At 38.6% G+C, this 20,589-nt stretch overlaps 1 protein-coding gene across 14 annotated transcripts in view; it reads left to right on the forward strand.

The window, feature by feature from the left end:
* The window catches only part of NCOR1 (nuclear receptor corepressor 1), a 159,439-nt gene that overhangs the window by 16,572 nt on the left and 122,278 nt on the right, over positions 1 to 20,589 (forward strand). For all 14 annotated transcript variants that reach the window (XM_029928085.1, XM_029928086.1, XM_029928096.1 and 11 more), the window contains exons 2-3: positions 4,747 to 4,924; positions 14,451 to 14,575. In XM_029928085.1, the coding sequence (XP_029783945.1) occupies positions 4,817 to 4,924; positions 14,451 to 14,575 (233 nt within the window). In that variant the 5' untranslated portion in view covers positions 4,747 to 4,816. The remainder of the gene's footprint in view (positions 1 to 4,746; positions 4,925 to 14,450; positions 14,576 to 20,589) is intronic.

The following is a 20,589-nucleotide window of genomic DNA, read 5'->3' on the forward strand; positions in this document are numbered from 1 at the left end:
AGAGAGCAGTTTGTGCCCATTTTACATACACACCAGTCGTGTGTCAAAGAGTGCTTTTCTCTTCAAACTTTTACCAATAGGTATTATTTTTAATATTTTGCCAATTTCCTTGGAAAGAGTGATCTTATTTTTCTGTGATTATTGATGAAGTTGACTTCATTAACTTTTTCCTTTGTTAATCCCATATTTCAGTCATGTCTTATATTTCCATTGTGATCATTTTTTTTTCTTACTGATTTGTAAGAAATAGATTTATTTGTTATATCAAAGTTTTGCTGTTTTATTTTTTCTAGTTTGTAGTTTGCTGTTTTAGTATACAGAAAAATAAAACAATATATTTTAGAAGGCCCAGATACCCGTCTTGTTTGTGCTTTTTTGGGTTGTGCTTAGGATGTCCTTCTCTGTTCTTAGTTTATATATGTATTTCTTTTAGGCTTTTTCAAAGTACTGTAAATGTTACCTGGTTTTTAAGGACCTCAGATTGTAAATCACTATAATATTAGGGTCCTTAATTTTTTTCTTTATCCTAAGAGTTGGTGAACAAATTAAAGGGAAAATAAGCGAAGAGTAATTTCTGTAAAGTGAGGTCTCCAGGGGAAAATTTAGGCAGAAACCAAAGACTTATTGGATGCAGTAACTCTAATACTGTAGTATCTCATTAAAAAGATGTCTTTGTGTATAAGATGTTATTTACCTCCAAGATTAAAGAAAAATTGCTGCTAATTAGACCATATAATGCCATTTTTTAAAGATACATATGATTTTAGAGGGTTTTTTTATTGTTTGTTTATATATTTTAGAGAGAGTACAAACAGGGCAGGGGCAGAGAGAGAGGGAGACAGAGAATCCCAAGCAGGCTTTGCTCTGAAAGCAGGTTTTAAATTCACAAACCATAAGATCATGACCTTAGTTGAAATCAAGAGTTAGATGCTTGATTAACTGTGCCACCCAGGTGCTCTGACTTTAGAGTTCTTAAGATGTGGACACTGGTGGTTATTAGATTCTGTGAAATGTGGCATGTTAACTTAGACTACTATACAAACATTTTCTTTTATTAAAAATATTTTTTAAAGGTTTTTCTTTCCTTCTTTTTTAATGTGTATTTGTTTTTGAGAGAGAGAAACACAGAGCATGAGCAAGCGAGGGGCAGAGAGCAAGGGAGACACAGAATCTGAAGCAGGCTCCAGGCTCCAAGCTGTCAGCACAGAGCCCAATGCAGGGCTCGAACTCACGAACTATGAGATATGACCTGAACTGAAGTCGAACACTTAACCAATCGAGCCTCCCAGGCGCCCCCGAGGTTTTTCTTTTTAATTTCTTTACGCAGCATGGGGCTGAAATTCATGAGCCGGAGATCAAGAGTTGCATGCTCTTCTGACTGAGCCACCCAGGCGGCCCTGCACAGTCATTTTTTAAAATTTTATTTATTTATTTTGAGAGAGCAAGTGAATGGTGGAGGGGGGTGGCAGAGAGAGAGGGAGGGAGAGAGAGAAAATCCCAAGCAGGCTCTGCACTGGCGGTGCAGAGCCAGATGCAGGGCTCGATCTCATGAACCATTAGATCATGACCTGAGCCAAAATCAAGAGTCAGACTTAACCAACTGAGCCACCCACGTGCTCCCACTGCCCTCCCCCACTGCATAATCGCTTTTAAATTTTGTGGTTGCTTTGTATAGTTTTGTTTGTTTTTGGCTTGGTAATTTTTTTCAACACATCGTTATTAAGATAAAAATTTGTGTACCATGTAATTTGTCCATTTAAAGTATACGATTCAATGGTTTTTAGTATATTCAGAGATATGTGCAAACATTACCACAGTCAATTTTAGAACATATTTATCACCTCAGTAAGAAACTCCAATATGGTGGTATATTATTCATCCTTAAAAATGTAGTTAATTTTGATATATTTACCACACGGATAAACTTTGGAGACCTTGTGCTAAGTAAAATTATCCAGTCACAGAAGGACAGATGCCGTTTGGTTCCACTTACGTGAGGTTCTCAGAGTCGTGGAAGCCCTGGAGACGGAAGCTACAAGTGTGGTCACTGGGGACCCAGGGGAGGAGAAATGGGGAGATGGTGTTTAATGGATGTAGTTTTAGTTGGGGAGGATGAAAACGTTCTGGATACCTGTGGTGGTGACAGTTGTACAACAGTATGAATGTATATAATACTACAAAATTATATACGTAAAAATGGCTAAAATGGTAAATTTTATGTATATTCTACCACAGTAAAAACTAAAGAAATCCCATACACTTTGCCCATCACCTGCCATCCCTCTGTCCCCATCCTAGCATCCCTAAGCAGCCGTTACTCTACTTTCTGTCACGTAGATTTGTCTGTTCTGGACTTCAGTCTGCAAAGAATCACACAAAGTGTGGACTTTTATGATTGGCTTCTTTTACTTAGCATGATGTTTTCAGGGTTTGTCCAAGTTAGAGTGTGTATCAGTAGTTTATTCTTTTCCTGGTAGATTAATGTTCCCTGGTAAGGATGTATCTGATTTTATTCATCCGTTCTTCACTTGATGGATGGACATGACATTTGGGTTTTTCCCAAAGTTTGTATAGTTATTTTGGGACTTAACGTGAGCTCTGGTGATTCTAAGCAAAAAAATCTACTCTGTCTATATTAAGTAAAGGAGGCATACTCTAAGACCACGTAGGTAGTTTAACAGGTATCCAAGGACAAAGGGAAGATACACAGCACCCTCTTATGGGGACTGATCAGGAGCAGAGTCAGGAGCCCAGGCAGTTGCTCCAGGGCCTGCAAGGTCTGTGGGTTCTATGTGTCTCTGCAAGTTCAGACTGGCCTTCTCTGCTCCCTCTGCAACTTCTCTGGCACATTCTTTGGCTCACCTTGACTCCTACTCTGGCCACTTTGCAACTCTGTTCCCTGTAGCTGACATTCTCAACTCCACATTCCTAGAGAGGGATCTAATTGGTACGTCGCTTGTCCGGTCCAAGTCCAGAGTCCACTTGATATAAATATGGTGTCAAAACCTTCCCTCAAGCAGGGGTGGGTTCTCTAGAAGCAGTGGGGCATGGACCTGAGTGTGGCTGGCCTCTCTAGGTCACTAATGCTAGTCAGTCTAAAGATGACTTAATTCTCTAGGTGAGTGGTCATCAAACTTTTTGATCTCAAGATTCCTTTGTACTCTTAACGTTCACTTAGGACACCAAAGAGCTTTTGCTTATGTAGGTTATATATGTTGATATTTACCATATTAGTTATTAAGATGGCCATTTTAAAGATACTAGTTCATGTAAAAATACTATAAACTCACCATACGCTAAGATAAATAACATTTTTATGATAAGTAACTCTTTTCTGGAACAAAAACAAAATTTGATAAGGAGAATGGCATTGTTTTACATTTTTGCAAACATCTTTGATATCTGGCTTTAAAAAGATAGTTTTATTCCCATACCTGCTTCTGCATTAAGTCTTGCAATTCTGTTTTGATTGAAGTTTATGAAGAAAAGCTAATCTCATTCAGTATTTGGGAAGAGAGGGGAATTGAATAGCCTTTTTATTTTATTTTTTAATGTTTATTTTTGAGAAAGAGAGCGAGAGCGCCAGAGCGCACGTGAGTGCACAGACAGGAGAGGGGCAGAGAGAGCGGGACAGGAGATCCGTGCCCGTGCTGACAGCAGCGTGCCCGATGTGGAGCTCAAACTCATGATCTGTGAGATCTTGACCTGTGCCGAAATCAAGAGTCAGACACTTAAGTGACTGAGCCACCCAGGCGCCTCTTAAGAGCCTTTTTGGACCATGGTAGATATTCTTGATACCACAGCCAAACCAGACAAGTGACGAGTTTTTTTTTAAAGGTTAATTGCTACGTAGAATCTGAAGCCACATCAATGAACTTTTCATATTCTATCACATTAAATATTTATTGGGCTATCTTGTACTTTATTTGTAGTAAAATGTCTTGCACTTTAAATAAATATTGCATTCATGAATAATTTAGTCACATTCCATATTGGTCATTTGGAAAATATTGATTCATTGAGTTATACAGACATTTCATATGTTGACATATTTCATTATGTAACATCAAAAGCTCACACTGGTGGTATCACCACCAGTCTTGCCAGAAGTCTTTAAATATGGGGAAACCATCAAGTTCATGGAAGCAAGTTCAAGTTTTTCCAAAATCCTAATTTTCATAAATGCTGACAGTTGTTTTCCCTGAAGTGATAAGTTCACTGTGTTCTCCTTGAATGCTTTCTCATCCTCACTGTTGTCTTAGGCTGCTTTGAGGGCAGAATTTATTAATAAAGACAATATTTCCTCTGCACGAATGCTTACCTTGTAAATAATCTTGAATCTTTTTAACAATTGACTTTTTACAACCCCAACATTTACAACCATCAATTTTTGTTTCTATAATATACAACATTTGATAATCAGACATTTGTCCAAAAAAAAAAAAAGACATGTAATGAACATTTGCAGTGTACCTGGTCCCATGCTAATATTTCATATACATCTTTTTACTTTATGTAGCTACTGATAATATTATTTGTGACACGTTAAAGAATCGTTTTTTGAAGTGTACAGGAAAAGACCTGTTAATATTTTTCAAACCTCAATAACTTATGTTAAGTAAATACATGAGAGAAAGCTTTTACTGGTAATTGTGGTTTTGTTTATGTAGCCACAGTTATAATTTATTAGAAGTACACCTGGTGCTTTAGTTCTTATCAATTCTATTTTTGCCCCATCCTGTTTAGGTGGTTTCCTAGAAACATGATTGTTTGTTGGACTTGATCTCACAGCCTGGTGAGGACTTCTTTACTGATAATGTCAAGTTCAGGTTACCCTCCCAACCAAGGAGCGTTCAGCACGGAGCAAAGTCGCTATCCTCCTCACTCTGTTCAGTACACCTTTCCCAGCACGCGTCACCAGCAGGTAAGGATCAACTGCTGCGCACCTGCCTGAGCAGTGTGTGTGTGTGTGTGTGTGTGTGTGTGTGTGTGCATGCGTGTGCTCCTTTTCCTGTTTAGTACGTTCGTTGGTCAGAAACCAAATGCAATTATTGTAACTATATATTTTAAATGGCAAGAACCATTCTCAAAGATGAGGAACCCAGGTTGGGGATTAATTATTTTTTGTCTTAGTTTGCCTTTGTGCCAGATTGCAGCTGGTGACCATGTCTTTTTGTTTTTTGTTTCTTTTGGTTGGTAGGAGTTGTTGATAGAGAAATACCACTTGTTTACGGTTTCCAGGTTAAGACCTGTGTTTATTGCTTCAAGTTCTGGTTGAATATTAAGCTGGCCAGATAACTTAGCCTCTCTTGAGCGATGACCATGATAGGGCCTGTACCTTCTTGAGAGGCTGATAGTAGGAAGATGAAGGAATTGGTATGTGGATTAACTTATGAAAAATAAAATATGAGGTGAAATTATTAGCTCAGAGTGGGCTGGAGACAGGAGTGTAAGGTTTGAAGAAAAAGTAAGAGAAAGGATGAAATGGTCATCTCAGAGAAAAAGAAAGCAAATTTGGGGAAGCTCAGTCAATGAAGCATCCAACTCTTGATTTTGGCTCAGGTCATGATCTCACTGTTTGTGAGGTTGAGCCCTGCTGTTAGTATGGAACCAGCTTGGGATTCTGTCTCTCCTTCAAATCAATCAATCAATATATGTACTTATAAACATATTTAATTTGGTAAATATATATTTTTAAGTCTTTTTTAAAAAGTTTATTTATTTATTTTGAGAGAGAGAGAGGGAAAGTGTGTGTGCCAGGGAGAGGCAGAGAAAGAGGGAGACAGAATCTTAAGCAGACCCCATGCTGTCAGCACAGTGCCCGTTGCAGGGCTCGAACTCATGACCTGAGCTGAAGTCGGATGCTTAACCAACTGAGCCACCCATGTGCCCCTCACTTTTGCAATATTAAGTATGTTAGTTGCATATTTTTGTAGATGCTCTTTATTTTTTTTATTTAAAAAATTTTTTTAATGTTTTTAATTTATTTTTGAGAGACAGAGAGAGGCAGTGCGAGCAGGGGAGGGTCAGAGAGAGAGAGATACACACAGAATTTGAAGACAGTCTCCAGGCTCTGAGCCAGCTGTCAGCACAGAGTCCGATGCAGGGCTCGAACCACGAACTGTGAGATCATGACCTGAGCTGCAGTCAGGAGTTGGACACTAAACTGACTTAAGCCACCCAGGCACTCCTGTAGATGTCTTTTTTCAGTTAAAGAAGTTCCTTTCTATTGCTAGACTGAGAATTTTAATCCTTATTGGGTGTTGAAGTTTGGTTGCATTGTTTTCCTTCAACCTGTGTTCTTCGTCTGAATACTGATTTCCTAGATTGCTTCTTCTTTGTTTTTATTAAAAAAATTTTTTTTAAATTCTTATTTGTTTTTGAGACAGAGACAGAGCGTGAGTGGGGGAGGGGCAGAGAGAGAGGGAGACACAGAATCTGGAGACTCTAGGCTCTGAGCTGTCAGCACAGAGCCCGACATGGGGCTTGAACCCACGAACTGTGAGATTATGACCTGGGCTGAGGTCTGACGCTTAATTGACTGAGCCACCCAGGTGCCCCTGTTTTTATTTTTTTAAATCAACTTTAAGGTTTAACTTATATGTGATACAATTTTATTATATGTGTACATTTTGACAGATTCATACCCCCATAAAACCACCACTGAAGTGAAGATGTAGAGTATTTCTGTCACCCCATAAAGTTCTCATGTGCCCTATCCAGGTTAGTCCTCCTCCCCTACTTTCCACAAACTCAGCTCCCAGGAAACCACTGCTCTGTTTTTTTGTCATAACATATTATATTTGTTTTGAATTTTACATGAACTCTTCTATCTGTGGCTTTTTTTGCTTCCCATAATATTTTTGAGATTTCTTCAAGTTGTGGTGCATCTGAGTAGTTAATTTCTGTTTATTGCTGCCTATGGATATATCACAATTTGTTTATCTAGTTACCTATTCCAGTTTTTGGCTACTATAAATAAAATTATTTAGAAAACATGTATCTTAGTACTAGATTATATAAAATATTGCCTTATTTTTGTAACAGTATTGTTGGAGAGATTGTCTTTATAATTTTTATCAAGTCCAATTTATTAATTTTTTATTTTTATATTTCTTGCTTTCTAAGTGTTATATTTAAGAAGTTTTGGGGGCACCTGGGTAGCTCAGTTTGTTAAGTGCCCGACATCGGGGTTCAAGTGGGATCAATTCCCGTGTCAGGCTCTCTGCTATCAGTGCAGAGCCTGCTTCAGATCCTGTGTCTCCCTCACTGAACTCCTCCTCCAGGCTCTTTCTGTCTCACAAAAAGAAATAAACATAAAAAATTAAGTTTTTGCCAAACTCCAGATCATTAAGGTTTTCTCCTCTTAAGTTTTTATAATCCTAGATTTTACACGGTCTATCACCTATTTTGATTTAAATTTTGTTTATGGTGTGAGGTAATGGTTGAGGTTCTTATTTTGCATATGGATTTTCAGTTCTTGAAACCGTTTGTTGAAAAGATTCTTCTTGGGGCGCCTGGGTCGCTCAGTTGGTCTGACTCTTGATGTTTGCTCAGGTCACGCTCTCACTGTTCCTGAGATGGAGTCTGGAGTTGGCTCTGAGCTGACAGGCTGAGCCTGCTTGAGATTCTCTCTCTCTGTCCCTCCCCTACTTGCATGCACTCTGTCTGTCTCTCTCTCTCAAAATAAATAAATAAACTTAAAAGAAAAAAGATTCTTCTTTCTCCACTGAATTGCTTTGACACTTTCACTGAAAATCAGTTGATCATATAAGTGTAAGTGTATTTCTGGTCTCTCTATACTGTTCTATTGATGTATTTTGTGTATCTTTACCTCACATCTATGTGATTTTCTGTGTAAACAAACATGTCTTTTTTTTTTTTTTTTAATGTTTGTTGTTTTTTGAGAGAGAGAGAAAGAGCAGGGGAAAGAGAGCTCTCAGCAGCTGTGCTGTCAGCTCAGAGCCTGATGTTGGGTTTGAACTTCTGAGTCATGAAGTCATGACCTGAGCTGAGATCAAGAGTTGGAGACTTAACCAGTTGAGCCACCCAGGTGCCCCCAAAATGTTGTCTTTTAATAAAGCTCTTCACACCATCTGGATTATTATAGGTTTATAGTAAAATTGAAATTGAATTGTGCAATTCTTTCTGAATAATTGTTTTGAGTATTTTAGTTCTTGCCTTTCTATATACATCTTATTAATTTTTAATTTTTACTTTTTAAATGTTTATTTTGTGTGTGGGGGGGGAGCACATGCATGTGTGCACATAATTGGGGGATGGACAGAGAAAGAGAGAGGAGGAGAGAGAATCTCAAGCAGGCTCCGTGCTGTCAGCACAGAGCCTGATGTGGGGCTCAGGCTCTCATACCGTGACATCATGACCTAAGTGGAGATCAAGAGTTGGAGGCTTAACCAATTGATGCACCCCAGTGCCCTACCTGTATACATCTTAGTTGATTTAAAAAAAATTTTTTTTATGTTTGTTTATTTTTGAGAGACAGGGACAGTGTGAGTAGGGGAGGGTCAGAGAGAGAGGGAGATAGAGAATCTGAAGCAGGCTGCAGGCTCTGAGCCAGCTGTCAGCACCGAGCCCGATGTGAGGCTCGAACCCATGAACTGCGAGATCATGACCTGAGCTGAAGCCAGACGCTTAACCGACTGAGCCACCCAGGCGCCGTGTTTAGTTGATTTTTTAAAAAAGTTTATTTATTTTGAGAGCGTTCATTTTAGAATCACCTTGTCAGTTTCTATAAAAATGCTTGCTGGGTTTTTTTTGTTTTTAAATCTTTTAAGTTTATTTATTTATTTTGAGAGGAAGAGAGAGAGTGAGTGAGCAAGAGAGCAAGCACATAGGGGAGGGACAGAGAGAGAAGGAGAGAGAGAATCCCAAGCAGGCTCCGTGCTGTCAGCACAGAGCCTGATACGGGGCTCAAACTCACGAACCGTGTGATCATGTCCTCAGCTGAAACCAGGAGTCGAACGCTTTACCAAATGAGTCACCCAGGCGCCCCTTTGGGATTTTGATTAGATTTGTATTAAGTCTAGAGATAAATTTGGGAGAGAATTGACGTCTCAATAGCTTTGATTTTTCTGGTCCACGAACATGATGTAATTCTCCATCTATTTAGGTCTTCATTTATTTTTCTCAGTGATGTTTTGTTGTTTTCAGTGCACATACCATGTACATCTTTTGTCACATTTGTTCCTAAATATTTTTCTTTTGATGCATTTGTAAATATGTTGCTCTTTTGAATTTAGTTTTCAGTTCATTGTAACTATGTATATTTGATCCTGTATCCTGCAACGTTGTTACTTTGAGCTGCATTTTAGTAGATTCCACAAGGTTGGCTATGTGTATGATCTGTAATCTGAGAGTGGACAGTTTTGCTTGTACCTTTCCAAACTGGATGTCTTTTCTGTTTCTTCCTTATTATGCTGGCTTTAATTGCTCGTCTAGTGTTGAATAGAAGAGGTGAGAGTAAACATCCTTGACTTATTTCTGATCTTAAGAGGAAGCCACTCAGTGTTTCACCATTAGGGAAGTTGTTAGCAGCTGGTGACCACACTTCTCTTGGGGGAGCAGAGTAATGTCTGGAATTGTCAAATCCATATGCATACACCTGAAACTAATAGAACATTGTATGCTGATTATACTTTGATTGAAAAAAAGAATATTGCTAATTTAGGAGGTGTTCCCTCTTCCTGTATTTTCCTAGGATTAGTATTTTTTCTTCCTTAGAAATGTATCAGTGAAGTCATCAGGGCCTAGAGTTTTCTGTGTGGGAAGAATTGAAATTATGCATTCAATTTCTTTTCTTTTTTTTTTTTTCAATTTCTTTAATAGTTATAATTCACATTCTTTTTGTTGAATCACTTTGGATAAGTTTTGTTGTTCAATATATTAAATTATATTAAGATGTCATACTATTCCGGTTATCTTTTCAGTGTCTTTGAGATATGTTGTGATGTTATTCCTCACGTTCATAAGTGTTTTTCCCTTCCTTTTTCTCTTTATTAGTCTAGCCTTGAAGTTTATCCATTTAATTGATTCTTTTCTGAAAATAACTAACTTTGGTTTCATCCATTTTCACTATTTTTTTCTATTTTCTTAATTTCTCCTCATTATTCTGTCTCTAACTGCATACATATATAACATTTCTGGCCTCTTTCTCTCCTTTGTATATATTCAGGTTTCCTTTTGATACCATTTTGTTTTTGTCTGAAGAACATCATTTCTCTTAGTGCGGGTCTTTTGGCAGTGAACTCTCAGCTTTTATTTATCTGAAGAAGTTTATTTCAGTTTAATTTAATTTTTTTTTTTTTAGAGAGTAAGAGCATGTGCAAATGAGGGAGAGAGGCAGAGGCAGAGAAAGAAAATACTAAATGGGCTCCACGCTCAGAATGGAACCTGCCGCAGGGCTCAACCCCATGACCCTGGGATCATGACCTGAGTGGATATCAAGAGTAGAGTCTGATGCCCAGCTACTGAGCCATCCAGGCACCTCTCAGCTTTATTTTTAAAGAATATTTTTACTGGATATGGAATTCTAAATTGATGGTTTTCTTTTCTGTTTTTAATATGTTTATTTTTGAAAGAGACAGAGTGTGAATGGGGGAGGGACAGAGAGGGAGGGAGACAGGATCCAAGGTGGGCTCCACGCTGACAGCAGCTGAGAGCCTGAGGCAGGGCTCCAGCTCATGAGCTGTGAGATCATGGCCTGAGTTGAAGTCAGGCTTAACCAACTGAGCTGGGCACCCTGATGGTTATTTTCTTTTAGCACTTTAGATGCCATTTGTTGTGTTCTGGGTTGTATGGTTTCTGACCTTTGGTCATTCTTATCCTTATTTATATATAAGAATTGACATTCACTGAACTTCATGCTTCTGTGGATTTATAACTTTCATAAAACTTGGTAGTTTTCAGCCATTTCTTCAGATACGTTTTTCTGTCTACTTTCCCCCTACTTTATTTGAAACATAAGTTACTCATTTCATATTATCCTACAGGTCACTGGACCTCTATTCATTTTATTTTTTCTGGCTTTTTTTTTTTTTTATCAGTTTGCTTCATTTTATGGTGACTTCATGTTCAGTGATTTTTTTTTTTCTTCTGCAGTTCCAACTAAGTGTTAATTTCGTCCAGTGAGCTTTTTATTAAAGACATTGGATTTTTTATTTTTGAATGGAATATGAACATTGTACACATTTTACTACTGGCTTTTATTGTATTCCTTTAAAGAAAGTTGGATTCCTTCTGGTGGGCAGTTAAATTACTTCTGAAGTTTATTACTAAACTCTTTAAGGACAAGTCTAGAGCAGTCCTTATTCTAGGTCTTTTTTGTGCTCCTGGTATCTAGTAATTATTTCCTGTATTCATTGAAGTTTCTTCCCTTTGGCTGGAGGAAATATGAATGAGTTCTGGCCCCGTGTAAGCCCTGGGAAGTGTGTGTTTTATAGTTTCTCCTAACTGTTCTTTTTAAGAACAACCAGAATTGTTTAAGACTGGGCTGTGCTCTCCCCTGTGCATCTGCAGGTTGGAATCCAGCCAAAGACTTAGGAGAACCCAAATTCACATTTCAGGACATCTTTCTCTGTTTAACTCTCTTCTCACAGAAAGTCTCCAGAAACCCTGTCCCCATGGCTTTACTGAGCTAGGATGGTTGCTTCTTCAGTGAACAAGAAAGCCTAGCGTACAGTGGGACTTACCTCATTCATGTGATTTTCCTCAGAGATTGGGCCCTGTGCAGTCTGTTTTCCAATGTCTGAAAATAGTCACTATGTTTTGCCCAGTCGTTTGGCTGTTTACCATGGGAATGTAACTCTGGACAGTTCACTGCTCGTGGCTGCAGCCCCAAGTGCCCTGTTTCAGTTCACTCCTTACTCTCATTTGACCTGCTGGACACATCCTTCAGAATTCTTTCAGAGAGGCTGTGGTTGGCAAATTTACTGAGTTCTTGAATTCTGAAAGGTTTGTAGTCCTAAGATTTGAGAAGATTCGGTTATTGACTTTGTAGGTTCGAAGTTGTTTTCCTCTGAACTTGGAATATGTTGTCTGTCTCTTTCCTGCCATACAGTGTTGCTGTTGCTGATGAGAAGCCTGTTTTTATCATGATCTTTGTTACTTTGTAGGAAATGTTCGTTTTAAATTTCTTATACCTAGTAAAATTGTCTCTTTATTCTCACTTTTCTGAAATTTTTGATTTGTCCATCCGATGTGATGGACTAATTTTTAAAATATGTCCAGCTTTTCTCTTAAGCCTATTTTTTTTTAAGTTTGCTAATCTCTTGAACGGTAACTCACCTTTTATTTTTTTTTAAGATTTTGCTTTTTTTTTCAATGTTTATTTTTGAGAGAGAGAGAGCGAGAGAGAGAGAGAGAGAGAAAAAACATGAGTGGGGGAGGGGCAGAGAGAAAGAGAGACACAGAATCTGAAGCAGGCTCCAGGCTCCGAGCTGTCAGCACAGAGCCCAACACGGGGCTCGAACCCACAAACCATGAGATAGTGACCTGAGCCGAAGTCAGATGCTTTACTGACTGAGCCACCCAGGCACCCTTATTAAGCCTATTTTAATACAAGGGCTTTGTCTTTAACTTCTGAGAAAGGCTGTTCTATTATTTCTTGGAATATTGCCACTTGCCGGTAGATATTGAATGTTGAACGTTTTACTCTAGCTGCCATTAACTTTTCTTCTCTAATTTCTATATCTTTGTGCTTCACTGTTCTGAGAAAATTCCTCCATTCTGTCTTCACTTTCATATGCTCTTCACCTGTTCTGTTCTATTAATTTCACTGATCAACTTTTTAATTTCTTTGATTGTTTTTGATACCTACCTTTTTGAAGATATCCTTTACACTTTTATGTGTTTTATACTTTTACTTAGTCTTTTATCTATTTCTCTGTAAATTATTTTTTGAGTGAGTTTTGATGCTTTTTAAATTTTTTATTATATTTTTAAATGTTTATTTTCGAGAGAGAGTGCATGGGTATAAGTGGGAGAGGGGCAGAGAGAGAGAGAGACGGAGACAGAGGATCTGAAGCAGGCTCTTTGCTGACAGCATAGTTCAGGGCTCAAACTCATGAACCATGAGATCATGACCTGAGCCAAAGTCAGATGCTTAACTGACTGAGCCACCCAGGTGCCCTGGTGCTTTTTTCCTTTAAGTGGCTTTGACTTTTCTTCAGTGTTTAGTGTTTTTTGGTTATGTTTTCCACTTTGTGTTTGATATTTTATCTTATACTGTGTATTATGTTTTACTCTTATCTGCTTATAGCAAACAGCTCTGGACCTGTTATTTATTCCATGTTTCAGTCTGAGCAGCTCACTTATATCTGTTTATGATTAAAAAATTTTTTTTGTTGACATATAATTCCTGTAACATAAAACTATTTTAATATGTACAGTATCTTTTAGTATATTACAACTGTTGGGTATCCATTACTGTTATCTAATTCCAGAACTTTTCTGTCACTGGAAATGAAACCTATACCTTGTGGTAGTTAATCCCAGTTCCCCACCTCCTTCCGCCCCCTGGCAGCCACCAATCTACTTCTGTCTGTATTGATTTGTTTCTCATAGACATTTTATAGGACTGGCATCACAGCCCTTTTTTGTCTGTTCGTATTTAACTTAGTATTATGTTTTCTGTGTTCATCTAGGTTGTAGCACTTGAGCCTTTATTATGATTATTCTGTCATAGACACATCACAATTTGTTGATCCATTCATGAGTCACTGGGCATTTGGATTCCTTCTGCTTTTTGGATATTTTGAATAATGCTGCTTTGAAAATTTGTGTACAAAGTTCTGTGTATGGACATATACCTTGTGTATATACGTAGAAGTGGAATTCCTGTGTTACTTGGCATTTCTGGGTATACATATCTGGGTATAAATATCATAAATATTTATGATTGTTAGCATTAATAGACTACTTTTGAAAAGTAGCTTTTGTTTTTCCAACTAAGAGTCAAAAGTAGGAAAATAAACATGAAAGCACCCACCTAGAATGATGGAGTCTCTGGACTTCTGTCTCTTTGTTTGTAAGTTTTCATGGATTTAACTAAATGGCTTTCGTGGCCCTGCCAGCTTACCGATTTTGAATTTAAGGGTGGAATGATTTGTAAGGTTTCATACTGAACACATGAGTTTGAGATCTTACTATTTGAGTAACATCGAGGGGGAATGACTTGTAATGCATGTTACAGTAGAATGAGGCAAATGTAGACTGAACACAAAATTTCATTTTAAATTCTTCTGAAAAGTACTCAGTTAAAATGTCAATTTTTCGGCTTATGGGAAAGAATTAGATCAGCGGAGGATCAAAATCGTTGCTGCTTCCCCATACGTAGCAGCCCATACCCGCCTCTGTGCATTGACACTTGCTTTAATTTCCCAGTGCTCTTCATGTTTTGGCTAATGATTACTTTATGATTGTTTCAACGCTAGGAATTTGCGGTCCCTGACTACCGCTCTTCTCATCTCGAAGTCAGCCAGGCGTCCCAGCTCCTGCAGCAGCAGCAGCTCCGCAGACGGCCTTCCTTGCTCTCGGAGTTTCACCCAGGTTCTGACAGGTACTGGGGTTCCTTTGTGTTTCCGTCTTGGATGCATCTTCTGCGGTGTGTGTGTGTACTCACTTCATAAGCGGGCCATTAAATTTAATGTTGCTTTTCCTTGATAATTTTATTAACCAAGCTGCGAGTGGTCGCTTATCGTTTATACATTGAGCTCTTTTATGTCTGTTGATCTACAGGAGTAGTCATCCTAATGGTTAGAAACCTCCTCACACTTGTTTCCGGAGCTCACAGTTGATGCTGCGTAGTGGGAAGGCTGGTGGACTAGGCTTGCGCCCTGCTCACTTACAGCCTCGGTCGTGTGTGTAAACTGGTGTCCTCAGTTTACGCGGCGTATCAGAGGTACCTTGGTCTTTAAACTTGATGCCCAAGCCCCATCTCAGAATAATCAAATCTGTTCCTGGGATCGGGCCCAGGCATTTGTGTATATCTAGAGTTTCCCAGGTCATTCTTATTTGCAACGAGGGTTGCAAGTTACTGATTTAGATTCTTGAAACCTTAGTTTTCTCACCTGTAATAATGAGAATAGTAATGAGATTGTCCCCAGAGGACAGTTTTTGACCAGGTAACATTGGCTCTGTTCATGGTAGGCACTCACTTCCACAGTGTCCTTCCCATCTCTGCTCTTTCTTACCCCATCTTCACTCTCAATTTAAAGTATAATAACTAGTTTTTATTAAATTGCCTTTCTGCCTTTCTCATTTTAGCAATTTTAAAGACATGTTTACTGTTTAGGTTTTAAGATGATAAAAGGATTGGAATTATTTGGCTGTGTTTAAAATTTATTTTAAAATACATTTCTTGGTGAAGGTAGTGGAGGGAAATCAGATCACTCTCCTCTATAATACCTTGCAAATATATAAAAATAGATTTTTGAAAAATGGCTAAAAACCACCCTGTAAAGCAGGAAAGGCATACAGCCACTGCCATAAACTTGGAAAAATGGCATTTAAGGAAGGAATTAGAAGAATCTTGTACCTAGTTCCTACTTCTACTTTCAAAGAAGCAGTGTTGAAGAAAGAAAGAGGGTCAATAAAATCCAGGATTTCTCGGAAATACTTCTGAATTTGAGAAAATGTGAATGACTGGGGAGTAGCAGTAGTGAGTTGTTTGCTTGGGACCACCCCCAACCCCGCTCGTGCCATCTTGCAGTAGGGCAGGCATGGGGCGCCGTTGGCCACAGTGATGAGGCAAATCCCTAGGACTGGTTTACGGGTCTGGCTGGTAGAGCAGGCCCGGATCCTCAGGAGAGGCGACATAGCCCCAACCAGATTTCCTTCTCCTTTGCCCCATTTCCCTTTTCCCTCAGGCTGTACAAAAGCATATAGAACACCAACTGCAGTCTTCTGTCTGTAGACGAATGCCGGGCAAAGTGGAGATGAGCAAGGAAAATGCACACACAACCATTCTACACCAAAGACAAAGTCTGGGTAGGGCTGCACGTGACGTCCCTGAGCAGGAGGGCAATGAAGACACGGACAGGGCAAAGGTATTCCTGGAAGAGAAAATTAAAGAGAGCAGTACAAAATGTCAAAGACAAAGAGCCCTGTGTGTAAGAAGACAAAAAAAAAAAAAAAAAAAAAAAGAAGGAGAACTTGCCCCTAAGTGCTATACACTGTAGGCAAACTTAAAATTATAAAGAAGATATTTGAAAACAATACAAGACAGCCCAATTAAGTCAAATGAAAGATTGGGCATTCCAGTCCCCCCAGCCCCACCATTATAAATTCAATATATAAAATAAGAAAGAACAAGGAGTAAAACAGGTGTGGCTAAAAGCTAGACCTTTGTCATGCGAGAAAGTCCAGAGACCATCAGAGTGGATGTAGAAGAAAAGAACAAAAATTAAAGTGATTATAAAGAGGTTGTGAGAACATGTGTTTCTGAGGTGGAAAACCTGTCAAGGAAAGGACGTATATTGGTAATTTTAAAAATGCCTTTTTCTCTGTAAAATGAAGGAAGAACTCTGTAGATTAATAGGACATACCTTGCTCCAGGGATAATTACACAGAATGATCAGTATCAGGACAGAACTTGGTTCATTTATCAAAGTTCAAGGGTAAGAAAAAGAATCAGGGATTCAGGAAGCAAAAGAAATCCTTGACAGGGAGGAACAAGTCTGGCTTCAAGCAGCTACCGGGATAGAAGATAGGGGAGCAGTAGCTACAAAGTTCTGAGAGACAGAAATGAGATCTGAGAATATTATAGACCACTCAAGTTCAAGGATGAAAGCAATAGGCAGACAGTCTTAGACGTGAAAACACTGATCATCTAAAACTTCTTGGAAGAATTTTAGGTGATAGAATCCAGCCGAAGAATGGAAGCCATGGTCAAAGGACTAGTAAGCCACACCTTCTTTAAGGTAAAAAGTCCACGTGTGAAGTGCAGCTGAGTTACGGTTCCATAACTGAACGTCAGTAGCAAATCTTGACAGGGTAGTAATGTAACTACAGGATCTAGAGGTATTGCAGGTATTGGGAGAACGTTTAAAGGTATGCACTTGAAGATTGGGTCTGGTGTAATCTGATACTTCTAAAATGGAAATATTAAGTTAATTTAAAAAATTCCCATCCTAATGCTTTCCATCGTTTCCCCCTTACCCTTTAGCAATAATCTTTTAGGAACTAGTTTTTGTGGTAAAGGAGCAATTCCTTCCATTTAAAGCTTTATTTCATTTTATTTTTTCTCCTAATACCTATATAAAAACAAAGCAAGTATTCTTCATTTAAAGTTTTAGTTTTGCCTGTATATCCATTTACCCATATGTAAAAATAATTTTTTTAATGTTTTTTATTTATTTTTGAGAGAGAGAGAGACAGTATGAGCAGGGGAGAGTCAGAGAGAGGGTAGACACAGAATCTGAAGACAGGCTCCAGGCTCTGAGCTAGCTGTTAGCCTAGAGCCTGATGCAGGGCTTGAACCCATGAACTGTGAGATCATGCCCTGAGCTGAAGTCAGACGCTTAACCGACTGAGCCATCCAGGCGCCCCATCCATATATAAAAATAAAGTGATGTCTTGGTATGGGATCCATCTAGTTTTAGCATGGTTTCTGTGTGGTGGGATTTGGGGCAATTTACTGCTTAGTTTTGTTCTGTATTCCTGGAATTTTTTGGTTAACAAGAGTGTATCATTTTATAAACCATGTTCTTAAAATATAAGAGTCATTTCTGGGTGAATATCATCAATCATGTTTTCTAGATTTCATTGGAAAAATTAGTCCACATAAATAGAGTATTTGGATATTTAGATAAAAAGATGCAGAACAGTTTGAGGTAGTTTCAGATATCATAAAAGATTCACCAAAATTCAGATAATTGGTTTTCCCTTGAGCAACAGAAGTAGTCAAATCATGCTTATACATTTGAAAATTCGGATGAAATAAATTTCCATAGCTAAGAATAAATAAAATCAATTGAAGTAATTCTAGATGAGTTTTGTGGACCAGCGTTTTGAATAGCTATGAACTTTATGACATGTTCCCCCTAATGAGGGTTAGTTTTTCCTTGGAATTAAAATGATACGGTATAGGTATGTTATAATAAAAAGCCCATTAAAAAACTTTGATTACTTTTAAAGGTATTTAAAGATGGTACTAAGAAATCATGGAAGTCTGTGAAATGTAAGAACTTTTAAGTTTCAAAGTCTACAGAGATTTTTTAGTATGAAAATCTGATGTTTGTTTTTCTTTATATGCCTCATTTGTCCATTAGTCAATTAGTAGATATTTGAGTTTTCACTTTTTGATTGTTATGAATAATGCTGCTAGGAACACTCATGCACAAGGTTTTATGTGACCATAGATTTTCTTTTCTCTTGGGAATATGTCCAGGAGTAGAATTGCTGTATCATATGGTAGTTCCCTTTTTGTGTGCTGTTTGAGAAATTACTAGATGGTTTCCAAAGTGGCTATACCTTTCCACTGGTGTTAGGTTTTAAAGGCAAATAGGTTCACTTAAAATGGAGATTTCACGCTTAACTCCACCAGGACTCCCAATATAAAATTGTATTTGTTTTCACAAAGATTTCCATATGGTTCACTTAAAATTTTTTTTTGAAATTTTAAATGCTAAATTAGATAGTTACTTGTTTATCCCTGAGTGGTTTTGTTCTTGTAAAAAGGATGGGCAAACTGAAATGGGAAATAGCCTGATTGCTTAATGGCACGAGAGCTGTGTACACTCAGCGTCTGTCTGTCCTAATTGTCCTGTGTACTGGCGGCCGTACGCCCCAGGTCTGCCGTACCTCCTGGCTTGGATAGATGTCACAGGCAGATTCCCTAGAGGTAAAATGTAATGCTTGGAAGGAAGTTAACTTTTACAGGTTGAGGGGACAGCTGAGGACTGAACTCCTGATTGGGCCAGGAGTTTGCCAGGCCCTGCGTACCCGAGGGCTGCATTTGCTCTGCACATCACACACACTGTTTTCTTGCAGCCTGGCAGTGGCCCTGATTCTAAGTGCTGTATTGAGGGGCTTGGCCTTCACTTGTTTCTGATCAGTTCCCTCTGGCTGGCCTGTGGAGGATGAATTTGAGGTGGGATCTGCTGGAAGCAGAGAGAACACGTGAGAGAGTATGGGCATAAGATAGGACAATGAAACGGAGACAAGACAGACTGGAGTAAGTTAGGAGGGAAGACCAACATCCTAGCAACTGGCGAAGGTGAAGGAGGAGACCTGGATGAATCCTGGCTTTCTAGCTTGTTGGGTGGCTCCATGGCCACGGCCGTGTGATAGAGACGAAGGAAAGAGCAACGAGGGTGAGACAACTCGAGTGTGGTTCGAACTAGGCTTGAGGTGCCTGTGACACATCCAGCTGGAGATGGATCGAGCGTGCTCGGGAGAGGGTCTGGGTTTAAGGTCCAGATCGGTGCGGGTGATCCAGGGGAGGGTGGAAAATGAGAGGGCAGCAGTTCAAAGATGAACCCAGAGGGTCCACAACATGTAAAGATACTATGAGGTGGAAGCCTCTGAGAGAGACACAGAGAGAGAGAGAGAGAGAGAGAGAGAGAGAGACAGAGACAGAGACAGAGAGAGACAGAGAGAGAGACACACAGAGAGAGACAGAGAGAGGAAAAGACTGAAATAGTGGTCTTCAAACTTGTTACTTTGCATATTTCTCAAAAGCATTTTGAAAGCTATATTGTACATTTTTAAGTTGACATTTAAAAGTTTCCTAAGTTTTAAAAGATGAATATAATTTGCCATATTGAAAGTATTGACATTTTAAAGCAAAACTGCTGCAATACATTTTTAAAATTATCTGACGGAAACTAAATACCATAGTGATTTGATACCATCATCCACTTAAAATGATACTGTGTATGAGCAAACTTGTCTTTAACAAAACTTCTTTTTCTGTTCCTTATTTTCTTGGAGCTCATGAGTTCATTCTTCTTTTTCCAAAAATTATCCTAACATGATTCACTTTGATTATTCTGAGTCATTTATTGATCAATCTACCTTTACTTCTATTTAACAACAAAAATATATGGAAACGTATCTGTTTCTAAAAGATGCTCTTTTTTAAGAAACTTCTCCCCCCTTCCCCTTCCTTTTATTCTCAAGTGAGTTAACATACAGTGTAGTTTTGGGTTCAGGAGTAGAACCCAGTGATTCTTCTCTTACATATGACACCCAAGCGCTCATCCAAAATGAGCCCTTATTAATGCCCACCACCCATCTAACCCATCCCTCCACCCACCTCTCTATCCTCTGTATTTAAGAAGCTCTTATGGTTTGCTTCCCTCTCTGTTTTGATATTTTTGCTTCCCTTCCTCTGTGTTCATCTGTTAAGTTTTTCAAATTCCACATATGAGTGGAATCATATGATACTTGTCTTTCTCTGACTTATTTCACTTAGAATTATACCCTTTTAGTTCCATTCTCACTGTTAGAAGTGGCAAGATTTCATTGTTATTTTTTTTTATCACCAAGTAATATTCCATTGTAGGTACATACCACATCTTCTTCATTCATCAGTTGATGGACATTTGGGTTTTTCTCATAATTTTGCTG

This window comes from Suricata suricatta, chromosome 17 (assembly GCF_006229205.1).
Source record: "Suricata suricatta isolate VVHF042 chromosome 17, meerkat_22Aug2017_6uvM2_HiC, whole genome shotgun sequence".
NCBI lineage: Eukaryota > Metazoa > Chordata > Mammalia > Carnivora > Herpestidae > Suricata > Suricata suricatta.